We start from the raw sequence: 14,048 nt of genomic DNA on the forward strand, positions 1-14,048 counted from the left end.
CAGTTTCGTATGCTGGAAATTATTTATGATGATACGCTCTATCAATTTTTCAGCCTCCACTCTAACATTCTTAAAATTACGGTGGTATTCCCTTCAGGGAAAGAATAATACATACTTTCCCCAAACTAGCAATCTTTTCAAGTTCCCTTGCTTTTTCTTCCAGGGCAGAGCTCTAGTTGTTGGCAGGTGAGGAGTTGCCAGGAGGTGAGCTGACATTAGAAATGTCAGAGGTCAACCCACGTGTAGGAAAGGAAAAGGCTGTCAGGAAAACAAGTTAACCTTTTTTATGGAAACTCTCTGATTTTATCTTTGTTGAGAACACTGTAGTCCTACAGCTGGTCTGTTCCTGCTTGGAGAATTGAAATAAAAAAGGGAACTTCGAAAAGATTATATGTTTGGCAGAATGCTTATTATTGGTTACCTAAAAGGGAGGATTTGGGGACTTTTTTCAATCTCACTCCCTATCTGAAAAGATTGTATCCTAATGATTTATCAGTGTATATCTTCTAATTTTACTTGAGTCAGACAAACTGAAGCCCTCAGCTTACTTTATAAGCCAAGAGGTGTTACCAAATGACACTATTAAACAAACGCATTTTCCATGTCCATTCACTGCAAGTACTCTGTAGTGTTACAGTTAGGTGTTCAAAATATAAGTTCAGTAGCTTTGAACGTTTATGTCAAAGGAAGCCAGTGTTTTAAATACTCTGAAACAAAAGAATACAACTGTAGAGTCCAATTTTTCACTCTTTTCTTTTTCCTTTTTTAGATTGAAGGGTGGAATTCCTTTACAAAAGATGAACTTCAATTCCTGAACTAATTTCAGTATTATGGCCGTGATAGGCCTTTTCCTTTTTTAAGTGGCTTACATCAAGTTTTACTTTAAGTGGAAATTACCCATTCATGGCATTAGCAGATTTATTTATAAAGAGTAATGTTTCTATTTTTTTAATGGAAATTCATGCGGAGAATTTATCTTGGGAGAATTCCGCTATTATAAAAAAAAAGCTTTTTGGGGAAAAAAAAAAGTGACTGCTAGAGAGGCAAGGGTTTCCAGATCTTAATAGAACAAGATTGTTTTTTGAGTGAAAAAATTACTTTGGAAATGGATGATTTTGCAAAACAGAGGTTTCAGTCCTCAGCCCTTCCGCGGTCCCTGAGAGACCATCTTTGCAGTCTGTATATTCCTGCTCCGCTCATCAACGCTGTTTACGTGCATGCAAACATGCCCTTCCTGTGAGAAAGCTTCAAGGCAAGCATTGCTTCCATTGGGAGTGTGAGAGTCCAGTTGGAGCAAGTGATGTAGTGGGGAGACTTTTATCTGAGTAGCAATTTCACAGTAAGGTGCTGGAAGAACAAAATACAAGCAGCCTTATAACTGATGGATATTGAGCTATTTTGTTTGGGTTTTTAATTTATTTTATTCAGGAGTACTTTATGCACAATTATTTGAAAGTACTCACTCAGGTTTCAGGTTTTTTTTGTTTCTGGGTATGATTCAGCTATCTGCCCAGTGCTTGAAGAATAGCTTTGCAGAAGAGGTGAGCTACTTACCCTATAACACTTCACAGTTGTAGCAACAAGATTTAAATCACAGCAGTAGAGGTCAGCTGTTCTCTTGGTGTCTGACTTCTTTACTCTTCCACAAAAACAGAATTCACACTTTTAATATTGCATTTGTATCCCACTTGAAGTAAAACTGTGGTTATTGTTTGCTGTATTCTCCATTAAGCAAATTTTCATAAAGAGTATATAAATATTGTACAACCCCACGGTAGGATTGCGTATCCTAGTTCACACAGACCTTATAGTACCTATTCCACAATTTTCTTCATTGATTGCATTGAGTTGACTTGAGAATAAGGGTGTAATTCAACAAAGAGCAAGGATAGTAGGATTCTACGTGAATGTGATCAAAGTCTTGAAGCACTACATAAGAGCAAACTGCAAATTAAATTTGTATTATCTGTGGTTACGCTGCCATCTAGTGATACAAAGAGTCAATGTCTGCTTTCTTTATTTTGTTTTCTAAAGATCAGCATCTTCATGACACATTTGTCTAATTACGGAAACGACCGCCTGGGGTTATACACCTTTGTGAATCTGGCCAACTTTGTTCATACCTGGACAAACCTGAAACTGCAAACTCTTCCTCCGGTTCAGCTGGCTCACAAGTACTTTGAACTATTCCCTGAGCAAAAGGACCCTCTCTGGCAGGTAGGCAGGCTTGCTGATGAAGAGATCAGAAAAAAATTGTCTTTATGTTTTTTTGGTGAAGTTCTTTGTTTCAATTTCTTGTAGAGAAAAGCAGTAATATATTTAGATTTTTAGTTGGTTCCACAAAATAGCGTACTGAAGCTTCAGCGTATGTGCTTGTTTTCTGTGTCACTTCCTTCTCCATAGAAAGGTTGTGAAATTAATATGTATTAAGATATGTAATTAAAGTTATCTTTTAATTCATTGTATTTGTGACTTTACTTGCTTTTAGAAATGTGGGAAGTGCAGGAAAGGCATGCCATGTTATTTCTCTTCTCCTTTTGGATCTAACAGAAATGAAGCGTTTGACAGAAGTATATGAATGTTTTGAAAATTGGTCATTAAACAAATGAACTTTTTTCCAAGTGTGTGAGGGCATTTTGGATGAAAGAGAAAAAAGGGTGTTAAGACCATGGCTGCCTTAATGCTAAAATTGGCCAGCCAAGTAGAGTTAGGTTAGATAGATTAGAAAGTTTTCACAAATGGCTGTGAACTGCCCAAGCAAGAAGCTTACTGGCGCTTAATACATTGATGTTATCAATTCTGTGGATTATCCCGCTTTCATAAGTGAGCAAATTGAAAATATCAGGAATGTGAAGACCTGCTAAGGCTGAAGCTTGCACTGACCTTGCAGCTGACAGTGTCTTCAGCCCATCGCCCAGCCCTCTGAGCACAGTCCCAAAAGAGAGACTACTGCACCAAGTGGTGAACTCTGTCAGGTTCTTTTTGCACATGCTCGGCGACGGTTCAGCCAATTCAGTCGAATGGCTGAGTGCTGTAGGTACATGTGTCCCTCCAGAGATAATATGTATCCCAAATATCATCCTTCTGAGGTGACTTGGTAGAAATATTCTAAGGAGCAAGCTTTGCTAGATCAAATTTAAAAATATATTTAAGCTTGCTTACTCAAATGTTTTCTAGCATTGGATATTGAGTTGCCAACTTAGAATCTGAGTATGAGATTGCAAATTTGAACTTAAATATGCATCTTGAAATTCATGCTGTTATTGAATAAAGCATTGAACTAGGGGAAAAATGTCAAGAATTTTGCATAATGTTAAGAGAGAATGAATTTTAAAAATGGAAATTAGCCTCTAGACAAATGACTTGAAAAATCAGAATTACTTAGAAAAGAAATGTATAAGTAACAGTGACCAACATATACTGAATGTCATGTCTTTTGTCTATAATGCACGTGAATCTGAATAGTTACATTTTTTTAAGCCTAAAAGATGGGTAATTCCCTTTGTCTCAGTGTAGTGCTGCCAAACAACAGTGTCAAACGCTGTTTGCAAGTAGTGTTTCTAACAAATTTAAACCGCTTCAGTTGTAAAGCAGCACATGGAAAAACAGGACTCAATATTATCTACTGATTTGGACTGGAGGATCAGATATGTATTTGTGAATGGAAATCCTTAAATTATAATCAATTTACTATTTTAGTTTAAAAACTACAGCATGTATAGGGTGGCAGCTGCTACAGTAATGTAGAAGAAAGAGTCAATAATTAAAGAACTCATTAGCAATTTTAAGTCTTCCGAATTTGTATGTAATTGATCAATTGATTTTGAATTATTTCCACATCTTAAGTATGTGGGATCAAATTTGTCTTTGGCATAATTCTGCTGAACATACTGACATTTCATAGGAGAAATGATCCTGTCCCAGGGTCTGTTGAGTAGCTGGGGCAACTATATGTATGTAGGAAGGAGTGTCGTGGTTTGCCCCAGCCGGCAACTAAGCACCACGCAGCCGCTCACTCACTCCCCCTCCCGCAGTGGGACGGGGGAGAGAATTAGGAAAAAAAAACCTTGTGGGTTGAGATAAACACAGTTTAATAGGACAGAAAGAAAGAAGGAAACAACAATGATAATACCAACACAGGAATGTACAAGAACAAGTGATGCCCAATACAGCGATTGCTCACCACCCGGCGATCGACAGCCCGTCCCCGAGCAGTGATTTCCGCCCCCCGGCCAACTCCAGTTTATGTACTGGGCATGACGTCGGATGGTAGGGAATATCCCTTTGGCCAGCCTGGGTCAGCTGTCCCGGCTGTGTCCCCTCCCAGCTCCCCGTGCACCCCCAGCCTCCTTGCTGGCAGGCCAGCACAAGAAGCTGGACTGTCCTTGACTGCTCAGCAACAACCCAAAACATCAGCACCTTATCAACAGTTTCTCATCCCAAATCCAAAACACAGTCTCACACTGGCTTCTGTGAAGAAAACCAGCTCTAGCCTGGCTGAAACCAGGACAAGGAGGTAGAATGAAAACCACATTTCTTCAACATACTTGTCTCATAAAAAAAAAACAACCAACCATTTAAGACATACAGTTTCTCTGCTGGTTACATTGCAGGTACCTTTCTGAATCAATGAAATAGTTATTTAATACAGAACATGGTTTTCTGTCACAAGGCAAAATAATTTTTTCTGGTAAGAATATTTGTACATTGGTGAAAGATTGGTAATTTATATAAATGTAATATTAGAACGTTATCAAGTGTGATTACCAGTGAAATTCTTCATTGTTCTTCTCCGTTTTAGAATCCCTGTGATGACAGACGGCACAGAGATATCTGGTCTAAAGAGAAAACCTGTGATCGATTACCAAAATTCTTGGTTGTAGGACCCCAGAAAACTGGTGAGTTTTTATTGTATTTCAACAAGATAGGCTATGTGTAAGTTCAAATAATTATACTGATTAATCACGTTCTACTCAGACTGCTGCGTAGAGATCTTGATCCTCTAATAGCATTTTTTTTATTTTCGGATATCATCCAAATATAGTTTAATAATGTAAGTTACGACAACAGTACACATTGAAAATACAGGGTCAGGTGTGTGTTGGATTTTTTTTTTTGGCTTTATGTCAAAATGAATAACGCTTTAATAAAGAGATCAACAAGATAGACAAGATCTTGTCAAAACAGGAGGAGGAAGGGAAGGCCATTTTTCAAATGATGTAGATTCTTAACTGCAAGTTTTTGTCTGTTCTGCAAGTGTCTTGTTTATAGAAACCTGTTATTTCAAGTCAAGAAGTTCCTAATGGACAGATTGAATTGCAAGGTTGCAGTAGTTTATAAGTTAACTTAATGGTTAATTTTCTTCCCTGTAATCAGAAAATTGCATGTGTGCTTCCTTTCATCTTCACCAATCTCCAGTAGTTACTGAGTGCAAGATTTTAAAATTATTTTTGTGACAGTCTCATAAAAACCAATAATTGTTTCTAAAACACACTTACTAAAAGTGTGAAAAACAGATTTCAGCATTGGCATTTCAGTTTCTGTGTTAACTATGTACAGTTCTGTAAATATCTTCAATTTAAAAGCACAGAAAGCACAGATTCTTAGGTGACATAAATCAGCATCCCCTCACTGAAATGAAATGGAGTAAAGCTGGTTTACTCCATCTGTGGGTATGACACCCCCCCCCCAAATGTGAGTGTGTATTTGTTCTTAATTTTTTATTCATCTTGGACTTTTATCCTATTTGCAGGTACCACAGCCTTGTATTTGTTCCTGATCATGCATCCTTCCATCATTAGTAACTCCCCCAGCCCAAAAACCTTTGAGGAGGTACAGTTCTTTAATAGAAATAACTACCACAGGGGGATTGATTGGTAAGATGGGTTATTAGTATAAATATAAAAGTTTATATATTGTGAACAATACAAAAATGACATTACTGTTGGTAATGGTAACTGTTTATATATGGAATGAGCTAAAAAAATAACCTTCAGTATTCTTCTAAATTAATAAATAAATGCAAGTGAATAACATCTTACTACAGAAGATCATAAATGCATTAACTTTTGTGAGGCTTTCTCGCAAATATCCATATAGTAATATATGCAAAACAGTAACAAAATATGTGTTTCTCATTACACATGCCTTTGAAGTTGGGACAGTAATGGTTGTTAGTTGTATATATGGAGGCGAAAATTACGTTCCTGTTGGAAATCTTATTTCTTAAAAGAAAAAAAGGTAATTTCAGGGAGAGAGATTTTTCCCTTTAAATAGGATTTAGAAATAGCAATCAGATAAAAGGGGGACAGGGAAAGCCTCTCAAAATGTTTTTCAAAGATCAGGTAATTAGGAGAACAGTACTGTCCCTGTAGGGTCCGTAAGTGGTGCTAAAAAAGAGTAGGTATCACTGCTGCCATTTTCACTATGGCTACCAGGGAATCACCGGACATAGCTACACCCAGAAGGTCATTCTTGATTTCTCTTACTTTCAGAAAGTGCTGCAGTATAAAGCACTACAAGATGAAAAGCGGTAACACGCTGTAGTGGCTGGGGAGCACCAGTAAAATATTATTGCTATTTTGTATTGTTTCTGGTTTTCCCCCCCACTTTAAGGGAAAATAGTTTTCTTGCCTTTGATTTAGTATTCATAAAATTAACAGGTTTAACACTGTTACATGGCCTTAGCACAGATACATCAGATCCAATTTCTTTTTAAGTCACTTAGTTTTTACTGAGTTCTAATTGTTGCAGCAGATCCTTATTACAAAATACGGTGAGTCAGACGGTTATTTCCAATAGAGAGATGCCGGCTGAATGACTGGAAATTAGAAAGCTGACTGCTTGCTGTGGAGACTTTTGAAGTCAGAGAGGATGACATGCAAGCGAGGTATAGCGGGTCCACACTGATGGAGACAGCCTAAGTACAGTAAGCCAGTTCTTCCATAAAATCAATGTTTTCATATTGCTAGAAGACCACTTTGCTGCTTCTCTCATTCCTCCTGCCATATCCACTTCCCTAACACGCAGATACAATTTGTCTGCTAAACGTGTGCCTGATTACCTTCATCTTAACGCAGCACTGGTGCATAAAGCTCCCTGTGGCCAACCTGTACAGACCAGGTACGTCCTTTTGACAGGTTCTTCCTCTACAGCACCCATTTAGCTATTTGTACCTCTCGGTTATATGCCTCACGCACCCCTGCCAGGTTCTCACAGTTAAGTTTTGGGTACTCAGAACTACCTGATGGTAGTTGCTTAACTCTTAGATTTGCATTCTGTCTGCCAGACAAACCTCTCAGGCCTTCAGTCTGATAGTGTATTTTAATGCTGACATGTAATGATGGTAACTAGATACAAGGTCTCTCCTCATTGGTCCATGAATTGCCTAGGATTCTTTCATGGCAAGAGTATTCAAAAATAACAATCAATTCAATTTCTTTTATGGTTGTGGAGATACAGCGTTTTCCCAGAGCTGACTCTCACTTAGTCTTTGCCTGAGCTTACATTTAGACCAAGGCTAGAAACAGAAGCAGGAAAGGGTTCTTTCAGCCCTCGACAACCTCAATGCTGCTATCTTGAAAAAGGTGTAGATGTGTATTGTAGTCTCCCAGCAGAGATGACAGAACAGTAAGATGAGAACTGATCTTTCTGTGATTAAAATGGAGAAGTCTAAAGAGAGCAGTCATGCATTTCTTTATGTAAGCATTGTTACAGATTTCTTAGACGAGTCTCTCTAAAGCCTTCTCAGCTTTGCTCTTCTTGAGTTTAATAATTGTCTCATGAATGAGGTACTAAGCAAGAGTTCTGCAGTCTGTGTTCAGCACAAATGCTGAGCCTAAACTTCACAACCGCTTGATATCCCACTGTGTCCAATCTCTTCACCATTTTTCACTGACACCACATCAGCTTCTACTTTTTTCAAGTTTGCCATGCTATCTAAAGAATCAATTAACTTTTTCCCAAAATTTGGTGTAGTGCCATATTTAATGTTAAGTGTTTCTTTATAAGGTTGGAGTCCTCATTGTCTTGCATTTACTCAGTCTTACTACCAGGACTTCAGTACAACAGCCTAATGACACTGTACATGATGTAGAGCAGATTTGCCTTTAGTGCCTGTTGCCTCTTTCAAAGCTGGCCTTTTTCTTTGCTGTTGATATTCTGGTAAAATACTCTGTGGTCACAGTCAGGCTGGGTCATTAGTTTCTAATAATTTTATTTGTGAACAGAACTTGGTATAACTTCATCATTTTCATCAAATCAGCCCTAATGTTTTTTTGAAAATGCAGTCCACTGTTTATGCAATGAAACAGTATCATATTCTCAGATATTTGCATTAGCATTAGGCAGATACAAGTACTTAATAAACTAGCAGGGCAGTGACCTTTATTTTATCAATAGAAAGTTTAACTGAAAAATCAAGACCACCAACATTTCCCATTTATTCTTTTCCTCAACAATAATGAAAAGTGGTGTGAAGGCCATGGATAAAGAAGTCTGTATGTGACGTAGGAGATTGCTGGAAATTAACTGCAACTTCATAATGGATGAGGAAAGCTTGCAAAGAAAACTAAAAGGAATACAACCAATGTTTCCACAAAAATGTGACTAATAGAACAATAAGAGAAAGATGCAGTCACTGCTTAGAAACCTGATGAAACTGGGGGGGAGGCAGTTTCAGTGTATCTTCCCCATGTAAGCAAGCTCTATTCTCTTTTGAGTAAAGCAATTTTGATACTGAATATCTTCTTCTTACGGTATTGCACTGTAATTGATGTCAGCAAAAGGCCAGATGTGGAAAACTCATCTTCTGCTTTTGACTTTGCTAGGAGTTTGTTCTGACGGGAAAGTGAGAATTCACTAATTTTAAGAATATACATGAATATCGTAACATTTTCATCCAGTTACCAAAAAATAGCTGCAGTGTCTGGTTACATGTAGTGAGAAGAAGAAAGCTAGTACCAAGTAAAATATGATAAATATGATGTAAACTTCTGTATGCTTTTATTTGGCAACTGGGCTATTATTTTAATTGATTATTCTTGAGTAAAGCAGATTCGTCAACCTTTGTGTGACTTTTAAGTAATTCTGAGAATTATGTTGCTTTCCTAGGTACATGGATTTCTTCCCCGCTCCTCCTAATGTGACCACTGACTTTCTCTTTGAGAAAAGCGCCAACTATTTCCATTCTGAGGAAGCCCCTAAGCGAGCTGCCTCCCTCATCCCTAAGGCCAAGATCATCACCATCCTCATCGACCCATCCGATCGGGCGTATTCCTGGTATCAGGTATGCACTTTGAAGAACATGGGCAGGCACAAGTCAGGGTTTCCACCTTCAATATTCTTTCCTCTGTATAGCCTTTCAGTATATACACATATAAAGGGTTTGGATAATACAAGCTTTTATTTGTCAGTCAGTACACCATATATGATCATCTGTGGGCTAAGGTATCTGTCAATGTAAACCTGAAATTCTTTCAAAGGTTAAAATACCAGAAACCACCTTTCAAAAGTCTGCATATAATGCAAGCATGTAAAAATGCTTACTTACTCAACTAATTTATGTAATCAGCACATACAAAAGTGAGTTCGTAGACACAAGTATCTAGTTCACACTCAAAATACAAGATTAAGAAATTTTTGTTCTTCTGGTCCACAGATTTCGACAGGAATTTGGCAAGATAAAGGTATAAAAAATAATAATAATAAAAAAGATAACATTCCAAAGAGAACACAGTCCTTTGAACTTCTGTGACATGTTTTGTGTAATGAGTCTGATCTAGAGTCTGATCCCATAGCCTACCCTGCTTTGGACAGGAGGCTTGACTAGAATCCTACTGAGATCCCTTCTGACCTGAATTTCCCAATGATCCTCATAAATACCAGTGTTCAAATTTGCCTTTCTGTGTATTTACCTTGAGTAAGCTGGAAAAAGAAAATATGAAACTACTAGAAACAGAGCTTTTTAGTATTTGTGTTTATTATGTAGAAGTCATTTGTACAAAACCTGCTACTCAGTTTATTGAAAATAAATACTTATACATTGTTGTGTTATTGCTAGTATCAATAGCAATATTGATACTATCAGTCTATCTTCTGATTTCTTCTGATAAAAACAGTATTTATTGATACAAACAATGTTTATTTCAGCATTTTCAACAAATTAATACAGATGAGGACTTCGTAACTTTAATTAACTTTTGGTGTAAATAATCACTCATGGCAAGGCCAGTAAGGCCTGGTCAGTAAGACCAACCAGTTTTGTCTTATTTTCCCAACTTTTGTGGTCTGTAAAGCTCCAGCAATGTAACTTCTATTACAGCATCAACGATCACATGAAGATCCTGCAGCTCTGAAATTCAGCTTCTATCAGGTGATCACAGCTGGACCTCGAGCCCCATCTGAGCTTAGAGCTCTCCAAAAGAGATGCCTAGCACCTGGATGGTATGCTATCCATATTGAAAGATGGCTAACTTACTTCCCACCTTATCAGGTGAATAAGACTGTAACTTGACATCCTAATCTTATATATATAGTATCCTAAAAGATAGCCTTTGTAAAAGTCTTGCCTACTGAATACTGTTGCTTAGGGCTATCCTAGATATACTAGAGCATGTTTTAAGACATTGCTTCTTCTGCAAAACAAATCAAAACAATAATCTGTAAGCTCAAGAAACATCACTGCTGCTCCTTGAACTGTCTTGTACCCTGAACTGCCTTTAAGTTACAGCTGTTTTTCATTTGCTCATGCTTCCATCGCTCTGTGTCTGCCTTTTTGTCAGTAATGTTGAGGAAAATAGAACCAGGCGTGCAGTGCTTTGTGGACTCTTTAATACCAGGCGGTCCATCAGGATTCCCAAAAGAAAATTTGAAGGAAAATGAAGGGAAGCTGCTCAATAATACTTGTGCCTACTCTGAGTGGTAGCAAGTATCAGCTGGCATCAAGGGAAGTCAGCTGGGATACTGCCTTCCCTGCATGGGTTGAGAAGAGGTTTGGTGTCTGAATGCTTTGGGGTGTAAAAAATATCTTTTCCATCTGAAATGGTTTTGTAACACCTTAATATTTAAATGCATCAGTCTCTTTGCCCACTTCTTGGTTCTTTCCTGCAGTAGTCTCCCACTGTGTCAATCTCTTCAGGCTGTGATTGTAGTAGTAAATAAACCTGTAACTGTACAAGAGTTAACACACTGTCCCACTGCTGTCCGTACTGCTTGATTTCTAACATGTTTCTGGCACAGTTTGGACCCGTAGCAAAAAGCATCTTGCCAAGCAGTTCCAAAGCACAGTTAGAAAGGTAACAGAACCATTACCATTGAGGAGTGTGGACACAACTAGTTTGGTTTTCTGGGTGAGAGAGTTAACCAACATGGATCCAGATCATACTGTGCCATTTGGCTTCGAGACCAGAGAGCTGTCTCTGATTTGTTGTAGTTAGCAACACATATAAAGCCTTTGTGTACGTCAGTGTGTCTGCCATCTCAGGCATCAACAGTTTTTTAGGTGAATTCATGTTTTGCCTCACGTGACTACCCTGTAACTGTCAAAGCACTGTGTCTCTTTTGCACACTTTGTTTTTAGAAATTTGTCACACATTACTGCCCATAACAGTGCATCCATTTATCAGAACCTCTGTTGGGACTCATTCATGCACTGGAACGGTTTGGCACATTGGTGTTCCTAATCATCTACATCTGGTATATATGAGTATGATCCTGAATTCTCAACATGTTCTTTGTGCTAAGACCAGTTTCTCTGTGTGTCTTTGAACTTCAAACGGTGTGTGTTTATGGATCCATAGGTTTCATTACAGGTGGCACATAAGCAGCATGAAAATTGGATCTCCCTGCAAGCTTCTGTTGGCATATAACAGCCAAATCATTATCCGCCTTATGGCCCTGTGTAAGATCAAGCCTCAAAAGATGCATATCCTAAGCCCTGAGCATCATGTGATGTGCAGGACCGGGCAGACAGTATCACATGATCAGTATCTTCTTGGTAGATTTATTTCTGGAATGGATTTTTCTGACATGAACAGCATGTCTGGTACTACTCCGCACCCAGCATTTAAAGATTACTTTAGTTGAGGGAGGTTGGCTGTGATCTGAACCTTCTGTTTATCCAGGACTCGCTTAGCTGAGACAAGCTGGCTGGAGTCTGCACCTTCTGTTTTCCCAGGGTATGCCAAGGAAGCCCTGGTGCATCTAGTTGGTGTTATTCTCCACATATTCTCTTTGGGCCAGCCTTTCAGACTTCAAGAGATACGCAATACTGTAGTATCATGATACTCGTACGAAATGCTCAACATTACGTTCTCATTAGCTTTTCTCCAGAAGTAACCCATGAATATTGAACAGTATGCATTGTCATACAGGCTTTTGCCAGATTTTACATCCCACAATGACAGCAAAGAACCAGCCCTGGCAGCCTTACATTTTCTCTCCAAAAGTACTAGGGATTAACTTGCATTGCAAAAGCAATGATATACGGTAGGTCATATCCAAACTATTTAGCAGGTTCAAGGAGCTGCTGAAGCATAAAACAGTTACATAAGGCAGACCTAAAATCAGCTCAGCTTAAAAGTACAGCCTTATCTAGAAAAATGAGAGCCTTCCTTCATCAAAAGCTTTTTCATACAATGATGTATTGTTGTATGGGTTTAGAAGTAAGGAATTTCACCTAACAGCTGCCTACTGGTTTCTGTCCTTCTGGTCATTTCCAGTGACAAGCTTTTCAACATTACGTATATATGTATATGTTTGTGTCTATGAGAATCCTAGGTTATTTCTCTAGACATTGACACCATTTTTTCTTGGCTGGACAAATCCCACTCAATTTCCTGCCAGTATTTCTTACCTTTCTAGATCCTTCACTGCTATTTCTCTGTTGTCACAACAGCTTCCAATTTAATATCATTTTAGTTTTAATTAACATGCCATTTACCCTGATCCCAGGTCATTAAACATGATGACAATTAAAACTGGACCATTTATCATTCTCTGGGGCGGTACTCTCCATATAATGAATGAGTTTGACAGAGGTGGAAGTTTCAGACTGAAGCTTGAAATAATGAATTTTAAATTAAACTTCCATTTATTTTATTTGTTGTAGTTGCTAATTATTGATGGACAGCAGCTGAGAACTGACCCATCTACCGTAATGGATGAAGTACAGAAATTTCTGGGAGTCTCTCCTCATTATAATTACTCTGAAGCCCTAACGTGAGTTAATTTAATCATCATTTTCACACATTCCTACATTCCTAAAATACCAGTTTATAACTAAGCTCACTGCAAAATAAAGCCTCTCATACTTCTCCTTCGAGCTGTCAGTAGGATGTATTCTTCAATGTCTGCAAAGGACACAATTCAGGGTTAGATTTTCTGTGAGTCATCCACTGAGCCACTCAACGTGGAGCTTGACTGTTACAGAAGTAGATCTCTGACAAACGAACCAAGTAAATAGTGAGAATTGCACATGAATTTTGGATGAATCAAAACTAATTTTATTTCCATAAGTGGAACATGGGCTGCTGACATGCATAAACAGAAAGGAAAGAGAATTAGTTTCTGGTTATTTTTTATTTTATCTGCAAGACAGATTCAACGGTATCAGTCCGGAATGTAATGTCCACTGTGTACATCATAAATACACATGCACACAAATCCTTTGGATTCTGACATTTAGATTTGGTTGTCCTTAAAATAAGACTGATAATCTTAGGTTTATTCTTTTGAGTCTTCAGCCTAAACTTGGGAGATGCATCCTGCTTGCAGTATCTCACTTACGCTGCAAAATACTTGTTTCAGGTTTGATTCGCATAAAGGTTTCTGGTGTCAGCTCCTGGAAGAAGGAAAAACAAAGTGTCTTGGAAAGAGCAAAGGTAGAAAATACCCTCCTATGGATTCTGAGGTAAACCATTATGCTTACTGGCATTATACAGGGATTCAGTTGCTATATATGGGGTGCCAGACAGGCAAAAATCATAAGAAGGGAGAGAAGACAAAATTGAGTAGATGTTAATTATTTTACTACTTTTCCCTAACAACGA

General features: G+C 38.1%; 1 protein-coding gene across 1 annotated transcript in view; it reads left to right on the forward strand.

Moving 5' to 3' along the window:
- Nucleotides 1–14,048, forward strand: part of LOC104627098 (bifunctional heparan sulfate N-deacetylase/N-sulfotransferase 3) — a 60,073-nt gene that overhangs the window by 44,819 nt on the left and 1,206 nt on the right. The window contains exons 6-12 of the mRNA XM_010295205.1: nt 2,035–2,217; nt 4,802–4,898; nt 5,753–5,876; nt 9,112–9,286; nt 10,322–10,492; nt 13,109–13,218; nt 13,807–13,909. Coding sequence (XP_010293507.1) covers nt 2,035–2,217; nt 4,802–4,898; nt 5,753–5,876; nt 9,112–9,286; nt 10,322–10,492; nt 13,109–13,218; nt 13,807–13,909 — 963 coding nt within the window. The remainder of the gene's footprint in view (nt 1–2,034; nt 2,218–4,801; nt 4,899–5,752; nt 5,877–9,111; nt 9,287–10,321; nt 10,493–13,108; nt 13,219–13,806; nt 13,910–14,048) is intronic.

The sequence above is a fragment of the Phaethon lepturus genome, unplaced genomic scaffold (genome assembly GCF_000687285.1).
Source record: "Phaethon lepturus isolate BGI_N335 unplaced genomic scaffold, ASM68728v1 scaffold8849, whole genome shotgun sequence".
NCBI lineage: Eukaryota > Metazoa > Chordata > Aves > Phaethontiformes > Phaethontidae > Phaethon > Phaethon lepturus.